Consider the following 13,510-nt stretch of genomic DNA (forward strand, 5'->3'; position numbering starts at 1 on the left):
CAGGAAATTGCATGATTTTTGCTCAAGGCTGGAGCTACGAGAGCCAGAGCAGCAACAGAACTCCAGAGGTCTTGGCTTCCAGCCGTGTGTGTATTCTAAGCATACTTACTGTAAGCATAAGATCTGGATTCATACCCCTTAGTTACACACACAGCTATTTTTAGTTTGCATGGCCAGCCATTAACTTAAGATGTCTTTTACCTCAAGTGACCTCACAAGCAGAAACTATGAGGGGAGCATTCAATTATAGATCATGACAGGAGCTTTCTGCTTTGCTGAGATGCACAGAATGTCCATTCCTCTTGCAGAGCATTTCTCTTCTGACATCAAAATGAGACAGTACCGGGTTTTAATACATTTAAAATTATTTTGGTGCCAGTCAGTCTGTGTATAATGAATTTCTCTAGGCTCCAAGTGCCAAGGACCTAAGGGGTGCATCCCCACATGCAGGGGCATGTGTTTGCTGCATCACATAGTTGTGCCACTGCTTTGTGCCCCAGGACATGCCCCTTGCATGCGTGCTGCAGTGTGTGCCAAATTGTCCCAGGTGGGGTAGGAGAGGCTGGGGCCAGCACAGGTGCTGGCCCCAGTAGTCTTAGCTGCGGTCCTGCAGGCCTCCCAGGGCAGCAGCCGTGTTGATCTGGCCGCATGACACCTGGCCAGCAGCCAGAGTATGGCTCTGGACAGCCAGGCTCCGTTTCTGGCAGCACACACTGCTGCCTTGTGCACCGCGCTGCTTTTTCCAGCGGTTATTTCTGAGGTTTTTTTAATACTGGGACATCCTGGTATCAAATGTTGCCACTGTGCTGCAAATTTACAGCACGGTTCATAGTTGTGCATTCAGAACATGTAGTTTCCAGTGCCTCAAACAGCATGTACACGCTCATCTGGATGTGTCCGAGAAATTTATTCTTCTGCCTTTGCATAAGAAGTTGCAATTTTCTTCAATATCAGCTCTCTGCCTTTGCTTGTCTGCAAAGAGAAATGCCTGCTAGTCCATGGTCTTCTTGGCACTCTCTTATATATCTGACAGAAGGTCCCATACATTTAACCTTTGGTCTTCCTTTCCTTGCCCTAGAGCAGGGGTCTCAAACTCTGTTGCCTCCCGGCCACATTCAGATCACAGAGCTCCTTGTGGGCTGAATCCAGGCCTGTGGCAACGGCAGCTGTGAGCGGCATCGGGGCTGTAGGGGTAATGCAGCCCTCACCACCACCAAACCTTGTCCCCAGTAGGTTTTCATATCCTGGATTTCAGTGGTGGGACCTGCCTCTGCTCAACCACCCCTGAACTTTGAGCCCCACAGGCCAGATATGGCCTCTCAGCCATGTTTGACAGCCCTGCCCTAGAAGATGACCAGTAGACAGTGTTCCTCTCTGGGAGGCTGCAGGTGAAGGAGGTGAGAGAATGAGAAACAGAACAAGTATAATTCCTATCTCCAAGGTCATAGTGATAAAATGTGTCTTCACTCTGTTCTGAAATGCCATTCCCAGGATCCCTTCCTGGTGTCGGGTATTGTGGAATAAGGATGTTTTTCACTATTCCCCACATAGGAACCCTATGGGAATAAACCTTGTTCTAATGCTAGGCAGCATATAGCGGGTTGGCAAAATATAGTGTTTTGGGCTGAGACAGTGCATGGGATAAAGGGGCTTTGGCACATAAAATGCAATAAAAAACTGCAAAGCAAAGTCTTGTTTACATTGCCTTTTTTTCCTGCATTTGCTGCTTAAATAACCATGCATACATTAACATGGGCTTTTAATTTAACCCACTGTGACACAACTAGCTTAACTAAAAGAGTGGGAAGGGGTGCTGCTTCAGAGAGTTAGGTGGCCGTAGGAGTAGGAGGGAATAAAAAAGGGTCATTCAGGGTAGGTGCTGGTCCAGTTTGGGGAGTATTTAAATATTGGGACTGCAATCAACTGAAGAGCCAAGGGGTCCTGGTGATGATACTATTTGCAGTGTTCAAGGGTTTTGATACTGGTGTGGGGAAAGGATGTTAGAAGCTGACTAGGTTCAAAGAGGCTTCTTGCTCACATCCAGCTGAAGTGGTGGAATCCACTGACAGCTAGGACAAAAGCTATGTCAAGTTCCCAACCCTTTACTGTTTTATTTATATAGTGTATAGTACACACCATCAGCATGTTCCCCCCATGTATTCATCAAAGTTTCAAGAGCTCTCTGTTTTCAAGGCTATTAGGCCCTCATGTGGGGAGGAGATTTTGTTTTTGGTGGGAAATCTTACCATAGTCCCAATCAGCTCATAGTCTACTGTCTCCTGTATGCCTTCAGCACTGACTCCCACATAAAGGGACCTAGTGGTAGCCTTCCAGGAAAGCATCCTATCTAGCTCCTTGAGCTCCTGTTTCCATTTCTGGCTTTTTAATAAATCTGCTGGAGCACCTTCCCTATGCTGCAGCACTGAGCAGTGTCCCAGTCATGACTTCTCCATTACTTTCTTCTATATACACTTGCATATCAGCATTCTGTTAGATGCTGTTAGGGTAAGACTGAACCAGCTGCAGTCTCCAGAGTGCAAGGAAATCAGTGACCTCTGCATGACTCCAAGCAGATCCCCAAGCATGGCTGTTACAATGCTGAGAAAGTTATGTGACTTCAGGTGTGTGTCACTACAATTGGATGGGTCCTGGCTGCATGCCGGCATTCAAACAGGGTTGTGACATTTGGTCAACATGACCCCAGAGCAGTAGAAGACACACAGGCAGATAGAAAGGTCAGTCCAAGCATGCTGCAAAACACTGTGGAGTAGCATTTGGCAGAAATTACACAAACTCATTCTGAAATGAACATAATTTACTTTCTAAATGATTTTAAAATTCACAACAACTGGCCAGGTAATTCAGCAGTAGTACCATATCATAAGGACATTGGACATTTTATTTTGGGTATCACATACACAAACACTAAATGGCTTGCCATAAAGTGCTGTAGGTGATGTGCTGGGAAGAGTTCTTCTTCTCCAAGGCGGGTAGCCCATGCTATGCAAGGTCCTGTAACTAAACTGATTGAAACAGTGACCCCAGTTTGGAGGGCTGGGATAGAGTCCTTCATCTGTAGCAAAAGGTAATCTATCACAGCTGTTTTCCTGGGCCTTGTTTGTATTATGGCCACTTCCAGAGACATAGATAGGGAAGCAGCAAGTGTGACCAATGGTTCTGCAGTATGATACTATTGGGAATTAAAGCTTCAAAACCCTATGTTTCTGGTGGGAGTGGCACTTCGTGCAGTTGGGAGGAGATAAAATGTTGAGTAGGTAGAGGGGGCTCCTAGTTCTGCCCAGCAAGGCAATTGCTTGCACCTAGAAAAAATAGTTTTAATCCCCCTAATGCAGGTGTATTGTAAGAGAACACTTGCTAGTAGAGCTGTCCTCCACAATGTTTTTTGTATGGGACCTCCTGTATAATTTTCATGTCTCCCATGTCATGCTGTTTCTGGATATCTGGATTATTTCTTCCTGTCAGACCCCATTGTGTACACGGGGCCCAGGGCTCCTCCTGTGTGTTTTTGTGAGCCAGTTATATCATCCAGGATGTTTGATAGATAATAATCAGGCAAACATTTTCAGGCTCAATGGAGGCATCTCTTGCAAATGTGTGCTCTTATTCCTCATACAATGGGTGGTAGTGAAAACTTTACCAGTAATGTTGTTCTGGTCTCTTGTTCTCAGGTTCTTCTGCCAAGCCTCTTTTCCTTAGATTTGGCACTGGAAAAAGTTCTAGGAGTGCCCTTTCTTCTTCAGTCTCCCTGGCTTGGTCTTCTTTCATATTCCTCCCCTTTCCTGAATCTTGCACATTTCTGCATTCTGGCGAGTCTTTTCCAGAGGGGACCGGATGGAAAAGAGCATTTGAGTCTACAGTCTGTGAAGGGAGGGTATAATTGCTACCAAGGGTATGAAACCTCATTATTACCTGGTGTCCATAAAAAAGCAAGCTTGGCTGCCTTCCAAGACTTAAACAAGAGAGGTGACATCCAGTGTAGAAGACCTGAGAGCAGTGAAGCACACACAGGTACAGGGTGTACAGCAATTCACTGTGGATTGGTATTTGGGGGACTGCCAAATCCACAGTGGTTATGAATGTGTCCACAGGAATCTAAAAGTGAATACACTCAGGTAGTTTCCCTTGCTTCAAGAAGTATTACTTACTATTCTCTAATACACTGAGAAATTTAAATTAAAAATAGATTGTGTGTGGACACCAAGCACTTTAGGGTAAACACACTACAGTTATTTCACTGTAACTTCCCATCATTGACAAGGCCTTAGATACTTATATACTCAGAAGCTTTGCCTTGCTGTAGTTCATGGCATTATATAATCAACCAAGAATGACACTATTGCTTCTCCTGTTTGTCCATCTTAAGGAACCACTTTACCTGCAGCAACCACACATATTAGGAGGTAAAACAAAACAAATATTAGGAGATTCATTGCTATCCACTTGTTCTAAAAACAGTAGCATATCTCTGAAGACCACTCCATCTCTCTAGCAGGCAATATCCAGATCTTTCTTGGTTCAAGTTAGTAGTGGCAGCTTCTCCAACCAAACCTGTCCCTGAATGGGGAGTTTAACAGTTAAATGAGTTTATGGTGGCAACAGAGAACAACTTTAAATAGTGCATCTGAAAACAAAGATTTCACTTGGGCAGGCTAACTTTGGTGACCTTTTGTCAGTTTGAATTCAAAAGGTCCTGTAAGTCACATGAAATGTTGTTTTGGGTTTCTTCTTTTAAGTTCTTTTCCTGTACTTTTCATAGAGCAAATAAAATAAAGTTTCAATCTCCAGGTCTCTGGCGTGCTTTATCCATCCAGCACTTCATGCAGGGGTGTACATTGCTGCCTTGAGCTATAACAGTGGTTCTCAACTGTTTTAGACTCAAGAGACCCCTCATGAGACTCAAGCCACCCCTTGGAAAATGCCACTTGTTTTTTGAGTAAAGAAAAATAATAAAGCAATTCTGCTGTTGCAAAAAACTCAGGAATCCATAGTGTCAAAAATATTTTGACTTTCTATTTGACATTTCTGTACATATCTTGTGAATCATGTTTGTATACCTAACAGTTCTAATATTGGATAACAGCCCCTTGAAAACATCTCACAGCACCTTGGTTGAGAATCACTGAGCTAGCATCTCACGAGCTGAGAACCTGTCCCATTATCTTTGAGGACCCAGACCGTTCAGTGAGAAGCAATTTTAAATTATTGCTGGATTCAGCATCTGTGGTCAACAGGAAAGGAGACTGGAATTACTTCATCGTATCCACCTTTTATTTTTCTTTTTGTTCTTGAAGAAAATGCGATATTTAAACAGCTTCTGATGAGGAAAGATAGAAAGTCAAATGTGATCCTACGATATTTCCAGTACAGTTCGTGAAGGATCATTACCATTGTGGAAGGCACTGGGGAGACAGTTTTGGTAATTATTGTGCATGAAAGATGGAAGAACAGGTGCAGAGTTGGAATTATGAAGACCAGAGAAATGGACAGCCTATTTTATGAGAGGAGACCAAAAGTTTGGCTTCTTTACTGCTGGAGAATGAAAGCCAAGAGGGAATATGACTACTCTCTGCACCAGGGAATAAGCACCAAAGAGGGACAGGAGCTATTTAATATGAAGGGCAACACCGGAACAGACTCCCAAAAGAAGTTGGGTGCAAAAATACCCAACAAGCTTTCAGATGGGACCTGATCAGTGTTTGAAAGGAATTGTATGTAGCGGAAGCTTGTAACACCTAGGCACTGTACTTGATGGCCCAGTCTCGGTGTGTATGAGAGGAGGGGAATTGGGGCATAGTTGTACCAGCCTCCCCCCCGCCCCACAATTATGTGAACTTTCTTTTATAGCATGAGCTCTAGAAGTTTCCTAAGGTTTTGTTTTGCGTTAAAAAAAATTAAAATGGGAGATCTAACTGCCCCCTCCAGGATGTATTGGGCCTCCAAGTTTCACTCACGTGCTCTGCTTGTTGATCTTCAATCCTACATTCTCAAACAGGCTTTGATTAACTAGAAGTATTAACTTATTAATGAATAATTAACTAGGCCAAATTGGAGAACTTTATGAATCAAAACCAACATCTTGGCCCTTAGAAGCTAGTGTTTTTCACAAAACACAAGTGTGATGAACCCATAAGGACAAGTGGAAAGGCAGCTGTGTCCTGCACTCCCATTGCTGGTGGCTGGCAATTAGAAGTCACAGTCTATGTATAAGATGAGAGGCAAATGAGGAGTACATACAGACTGGGGAGTGCAAGGGAAAAAAAGAAACAACATTTGTCAGCAAAGTAGGCAATTACTCTAGCACAACAAGCAGCCTAACACTGGTCAAGATTTTTTTTTCTGTAGCTATCACAGCAAAAGGGGTTTTTGAGGTGGGTTTTGAAAAAGCTCAATGGATTGGAACAAGTTGGACAAAAACTGTTCAGGCACAAAATCAGGAAAGCAGAAAGGTGGAGAAGTCATCCAATGCACACTGAGGGAAGACATGATAGCATATAGGGCAATTCCTTTAGCACAATTCTCCTTGTTTAGCAAACATAATCTTCACATACTAGCAGTACCGCCAAGAGTATTTGTCTAAACGCTTCCAATCAGCCATAATGAGCAGAACAAGTTTTCATCAAAATATCCCATTTGAATGATGTTTGTTTTCACAATATGGCTGTTTGGCAGACTGCGGGGTCTTGATCAGTCAGAGCTCTATAAAAGGGCTGAGGGCTTGGGTGAATAATCTGGATTTTTGCTTAACAGGAGCGAGGTACAACCCAGACGGAGGAACAACAACCAGGTCTGGAAGTCTTCCTCCAGCTTTCTCTTTCCTTTGCTCTGGTTAAGGCAGGAGGGTGGGCTAGGCAGCAAGGTAGGAGTTACAGAGGTTCTTCCATCAAGTTGCCTTTCATGGACACTGCTGTAGAAAGGCATCTATCTCCCACTTCCCATGACATGGGATGGAGTTAAGGCAATTTCACCGAGACCACAGAGCAGCCAGGAACCTAGAACAAGATCAGAGGGAAGGGGGAAGGGAGCCAGCTTCCACTGGCGTTTTCTTTTCCAATTGTAGCTCTACAGTCTTGGGTGAAATGGGGTGATTTAAAAAGCCCTGGCTCTGAATTTCTTGGCTTTGCTTGAGTCCAGCTGGCTCACTGACATAAAACAGCTTGTGTTTTAACATAAAGTAGCATTACTGCAATATAAAAGTGTTAGATACTTCAGGGAAAAACTCACCAATAGACTATATTTCTACTTAAACAAGGGCAAACATAAGGGACACTTAGCTAAATCCATCACCAACTCTAAAGACTAAAACCTGCCTGTTCCTGATAATGTTTGGCCAGAGGCAGTCTCTCTGGCTGCAGTGGAAATTACCAGGAAGGAATGCCATGAGTAAAGCATGATGGAGAATGGAAAAGGCATTTTTTAAAAACTCCCTTTATTCATGCAGTGGGAATACAGCAATTGAATGGCTACTCCCTGCCCCCTCCTTCTGTTGAGCTATAGTATACGTGCTTTCTAGAGTGCTCAACATTTTCCTGTCCGAATGTAATTGCAGCAGAGCAGGACTTTTTGTTAGAAACAAAAATATGAACCAAAATAATATTTGATTAATTTGTCCTTCTTTTCAAAATGAAAAAGGACACAAACTCTAAGTTTTTTATAAACTGCAGTTTTTGCAAAGAAACCCCCCCCCTCTGAAAATCATCTAATTTTCAATCCCTTATTGAAAAACTGAATAATTTTTAGAAGAAATTTTGATTAAAATGAAAAAAAAGTTTCATAAATTGCCATAAAAATAATTGGCACATTGCATACATTCATTAGCAACATCTTCCTCAACTGACTTCATCTGCTTGGGTAGTGGAGGCCTCTTTGCTTTCTATTCATATGGTTTGCAGGCTGGTGTAGCTTGTTTGAAAGCAAACTCCTCCCTGAAATTTGAGATTGCATTAGTAACAGCTGCTGGGAGCTAGTTAAAATTTGCAAACAGTTTTTACACATAAAAGCCTCAATTTCAGCTCACCACAAATCAAGGTTTTGTATTCTTCATTATTTGGGAGCATTCAGACACTTTTGGAGATGTCTTGAAAATGTTCACAATTCAGTACAATTTGCTAATATTATCACAGTTCATAGAGAATGCACTGCACTTTTGCTGGATTTTTGGTTGTAGCCATATTGGTCTAAGGACATAGGCAGGCAAGGTTCTTTGGGTAATTGTGATATCTTTTATTAGACCAGCTGAGCAATTAGAAAAAAGTTCTTTGCAAGCTTTCGGGCACAGTCACCCTTCTTGTGCCCAAAAGCTTGCAAAGAACTTTTTTCCAACTTCTCAGCTGGTCTGATAAAAGATATCACATCTACCCAAAGAACCTGGCCTGCCTATACTCTTTGGGTTATTCTCCTCCTCCTTCTTAGGACCAGGGCTGTGCAATCACAAGATTTCCTATTTCTTGGGAATTCCATGATTTTGAAGTTTGCTCCAATTCAAAACACAACAAAAATAATTTCAAATTTTCCACAACGTGACATTTCAGGAAAATATTGTTGAGGTGCATGATTTCAATCTTTTCTTCATATACTTGTCAATATATTAACAGCATTCTAAATGAAAAGTTATTGTGGAAAAAAATCACAGCTTTCTACTACAGACGTGCTGACTGGAATGTCAACCTAATCATTTTTTCTTCACTTCTTTTCTCCCAAATTGAAATTTCATGGAGAATGACATATTCCCTTAGGTAGTTTTTGGTTCTGATGAAATACCTTTTCTGAGAGCAGAAGTTTCCCCTGTAAATTTTTTTACCAGTTCAGCTACATTTGTAGCAAGCCATGGCCTTAATTTTCTGTTGTGCTCATCCTTGGGTTGGCATATATGCCAAAAGGAATTGGATATAAAAACAAATATTATGATTTAGGGTAACTGCACTAGCTTTTCTCTCATTTTTCCACTATGAAAATGACTGAATAAAGTGCTGAGCTGTGGATAACTCAGTTCATTATTCAGATCAGATTGATCATCCAGTTCCAAGGTGAGGTATTTTTTTTCTTACTGTGTTAAATAACTGCCTTGCAACTTCCATGTATCTGATTATTTGTGCTCTACTTGAGGCCTGGGGCTATGCAGAGCATATTCTAGTAACAAAGAAGATATTCGTGAGCATTCCTGCTGTCTTTCTTTAGCTTCTGTGGTGCAATGGAGACTGCAAACACCCAGAAGGCTGAGCAGAACACAGAAGCACAGAGTTCCCTTGAACTACAAAATTCATCTTTTCACTACATATATGTCAAGTTAGAAGAGCATGAGCCTACAGACCTCGGCACCAAGGAGCTCATCCTGAAGAAAGCCAAAGAAGCCTGCAAGTGCAATCGCCACAGCATCATCACCTTCTTCTGCAAGCTGTTCCCAGTGCTGGAGTGGCTTCCCCGGTACCAAATCAAAGAGCAGTTGCTTGGGGATGTCATCTCTGGGTTCATGGTGGCAATAGTTGCCATCCCACAGTCAATATCGTACTCCCTCTTAGCAAGCCAAGATCCTATCTATGGACTCTACACTAACTTCTTCTGCTGTATCATCTACTTTGCTATGGCCACCTCCCATCACAACAGTGTTGGCTCCTTTGGTGTCCTGTGCCTGATGATTGGGCAGTCGGTGAACCGGCAACTTCAGCTAGCAGGGTATGGTGAAGTTGATGGTGGGTTTGCCCTGCAAATGAATTCCACATTCTCTAGCAATGGGACGACCACCTGTGAGAAAAGCTGCTATGCGATCACAGTGGGACTTTCTTTAAGTTTCCTTGTTGGTCTTTACCAGGTAAAGCAGTTTCATTATGTTTATCTTTCTCTTCTGTGGTGTAGAGACTTGCTTAAAACACACACTTCTAAACTTCTAGCTCTTCAAAATACAGGTCTTGATTTAGATGATAGCTGGTAATAATGGTACTTACTCAGCTCCTAACTTTTTAAATGGTACAAACCAAAACGCTAAATCTAAATACCTTTGATACCTGGCAATTTTTAAAAGCCATAATCTAGGTCTGAATTTTGGTCATTAATTTATTTTCCCACCAGATAATAGTCCAGATCCTTGAAGCTGAATGACATGTATTAAACGAAGAATTTGAGAAGTGTGAAAAGATGGTTGTAAGCCATCTTTCCACTATACCAGTCCTGGACTTGACTTGGTTCTTGGCATAACTTCTTTAGGGAGCTCTGAATTACATGAGAATAACAGCTTCCTACGTATGATTTGTGCCAGCAGTGTTTCTTTGGCTATGGTATCCTCCAAGTCCATCTTTCCTGCTCTTGCCCTGCCCCTGACTTTCATTATCCTGAACAAAAATGAATGTTGTGTTTGGTTCATTGGTTTTATGCAATTTGGGGTATTTGTATGCTGTGTTGGGCTGCCTGAGCAGAACCGTGCTGCCAAAAGGGGACCTAGGGATTTGGCTAATCCTTTGGATTTCCCTGTCAGCTAACTGCAGTTATTTGCTATCAGGAGGGATCTTGTAGGCTGCTCTGTATTGTAGCACCTGGACCCAGAGACCTACTCCAGTCCCCAGATTAGCTGCTTCAAATAATAGTCTGCCTTACAACGGCCTGAGCTCGTGAATGCCCAGTCAATAGAATAGCCAATGTCTTTAGAATGAAAGCTAATGGAAATGTGTCCTTGTTCTCTGCAGACTTTCACACAGGCACTAAGTGTAAAATTGGCTTTTTTTCAGATCCTTCTGGGTGTTTTCCAGCTGGGCTTCATTGCTGTGTACCTGTCAGAACCCCTCCTGAGTGGCTTTGTGACTGGCTCCTCCCTGACTATTCTTACCTCCCAGATGAAGTATCTCCTAGGGTTGAAAATCCCTCGCCACGAAGGGATAGGGTCTCTTATCCTGACATGGGTGGACATCTTCAGATACATCCAGAACACCAACATCTGTGACCTGGTAACTAGCTTGATTGCTTTGGCTGTCATCGTGCCAATCAAAGAAATCAATGTCCGGTATAAGGACAAGATGAAGGCACCATTCCCCATAGAACTGGTGGTGGTCATTGTAGCCACTTTGCTTTCATATTACCTTAACTTTGAAGGGCAATATAATTCAGCTATTTGTGGGGCCATCCCCACTGGCTTCAGGAAACCCACAATACCAGATGTGCACCTTTTCTCCAGCCTGGCAATTGATGCTTTGCCCATTGCCATAATTGGTTTTGCAATGACCGTCTCTCTAGCAGAAATCTTTGCCAAAAAGTACAGTTACGCTGTCCGGGCCAATCAAGAGATGATTGCTATAGGCATGTGCAACTTGGTCCCCTCTTTTTTTTACTCCTTTGCCAGTTCTGCAGCCTTGGCCAAAACTCTACTTAAGGAATCCACAGGAAGCCATACACAGCTCTCAGGTCTGGTCACCTCAGCGGTGCTGCTGCTGGTGCTGCTATGGATTGCCCCACTCTTTTACTCACTGCAGACCTGCATCTTGGGGGTGGTCACCATTGTCAACCTTCGGGGGGGCTTGCTGAAGTTTGTGGACACTCCTAAGATGTGGCAGCTCAGCAAGGTGGACTCTGTGGTTTGGTGGGTCACCATGCTGGCCTCTTCACTTCTCTCCACAGAGATAGGACTCTTGGTAGGGGTCTGCTTTGCCCTCCTCTGCATTATTTTCCGCACCCAAAGGCCCAGAGCCACTCTCCTAGGCAAGGTCAGCAATACTGAAATCTATGAAGATCAGTTCACTTACAAGAAGCTCAGAAGCATTGCCAATATCAAGATCTTTAGGTTTGAATCTTCCCTTTATTATGCCAACAAGGACTACTTCAAGAGCGCGCTCTATCAGAAAACTGGAGTAAATCCTGCCATGGTCTCTGCCAAACAACGGAAAGCTGAAGCCAAAGCCAAAGCAACCATGGCCAACAGTAACAGCTGCTTCTCTGCCAGGTTTAGCTGCCTCAAGTCTGCCAAGAAGGGAGTCCAGAAAACAGAGGTTCCTGTTCACTCCATAGGTATACACACCTTAATCATTGACTGTGGGGCCATGCAGTTCATTGACACAGTAGGACTTTCAGGGCTGAAGGAGACCCGTCAAGACTACAAGGAGGTTGGTATCCAGGTCCTGTTGGCCAATTGCAACCCATCTATTCGGCGCCTGCTCCAGGATGGGGGCTGGGCCAGCAAAACAGATGATTGTGAGCACCTGGCTTTCCACAGTATCCACAATGCTGTGCAATTTGCTGAGAGACAGTTTGAGGATAGCAAGGCAAAAGAGGCAGCTTTCCTTGACTCTGAAGTTCAGGACATCTCGGAGGACCCAAATTTCCCAGCTGATCTGTAGAAAGGGGGAGGATGATTCATTCACTTTCAACAGGGATGCATTTAGTGCAAAGCTCAGACCTCTTTATAATCTTGTTATAGTCAGAGTATGCAGAGCACCCCAAGGCAATGTTAGCAACAGGATGATATCCGAAAGGGTTGGAGATTTAAGGAGAATGAACAAATGAATTGGGAGGGGCAGTGGGAAGGACCCCAAAGGCAATTACTAGGTGAAAGGCTGAAGTGGTACATCCTCCTTGCCTCAAGAGGGCACCTACACTGCAGGGGAGCATGAGCAAAGACATGGATATTTTTCAGTTGGGAAATGTAAAGGAAGAAGTGGCAGGATGCAGAGAGGACCTAAGACTGATGGGGACAGTGAGGAGAACAACCTATCAAATTTTGTAAACTCCTCATTTGAATGTGGGGACTCTGGAGTAAGCCCCATCTCAAGGGCAGGGTAGCCATCATCAGACCACCTCAGGGGGAATTGTGACAGTGGGAGATGTAGATGCCTATTGTCACTTGAAGCAGATTTGACTCTGAAGGTGTGTATGTAGGGCAGGAGATTGGATGTGGAGGTGCATGAACACTTACAAGGAAGGGAATGGGGGAATAGCAGATAGATAAAAGTCTTTGATAGGACTTTCACTCTTTGAGGATCCTTTCATGGACAGATTTGACATCTGGTCCCCTCCCTCAGCAAGGGCTACACTGAGGTCCAGTTAGCCCCAAAGCATCCTGTCCTTTTCTGTCTCCAGTGAGGGAGATCCCACAACCTCCCTTGGCAGTTTGATTGCAGTTCCAAATCACTCAACTCATGACCCAAGCATCCATAGCTTTATTATTAGCTCTTCCTTCCTTGCTTTGCTTTCATCCTTCTCAGCTGAAAAGACAATCCCATTCCATGCAGCAGATAGCATTCCTGGCCTTGACAGGTCACAATAATGAGACATAGACCTGCACTGTGTTGGCATAGGAAGGATGGAGTGGTCTGAGGGAGCCTGGTCCAGAACAAATGACAACTCTGAATTAAACTCATGCCTCAGAGCTTGCACCAATTTAATATTGAGGAGAATGTGACTATTTGGAAGGGGAGGGAGCACAGATTATCCCACATCCATCTCCTGCAGGGTTCTCACAGCATCCATCTATTCTCACACAGGACACTTGATTACATGGATCTTTGGTGAGACT

The 13,510-nt window shown here is 43.5% G+C and overlaps 1 protein-coding gene across 1 annotated transcript; it reads left to right on the plus strand.

Annotated features, from left to right (window-relative positions):
• Positions 1-648: 648 nt before the first annotated feature.
• On the plus strand, positions 649-12,335 carry SLC26A2 (solute carrier family 26 member 2). The gene is made up of 3 exons (XM_090020490.1): positions 649-671; positions 9,196-9,826; positions 10,737-12,335. Exons 1-3 carry the CDS (start codon positions 649-651, stop codon positions 12,333-12,335), a joined length of 2,253 nt encoding a protein of 750 aa, XP_089876616.1.
• Positions 12,336-13,510: the final 1,175 nt, after the last annotated feature.

This window comes from Crocodylus siamensis, chromosome 10 (genome assembly GCF_052110815.1).
Source record: "Crocodylus siamensis isolate JL-2025a chromosome 10, ASM5211081v1, whole genome shotgun sequence".
Classification (NCBI taxonomy): Eukaryota; Metazoa; Chordata; order Crocodylia; family Crocodylidae; genus Crocodylus; species Crocodylus siamensis.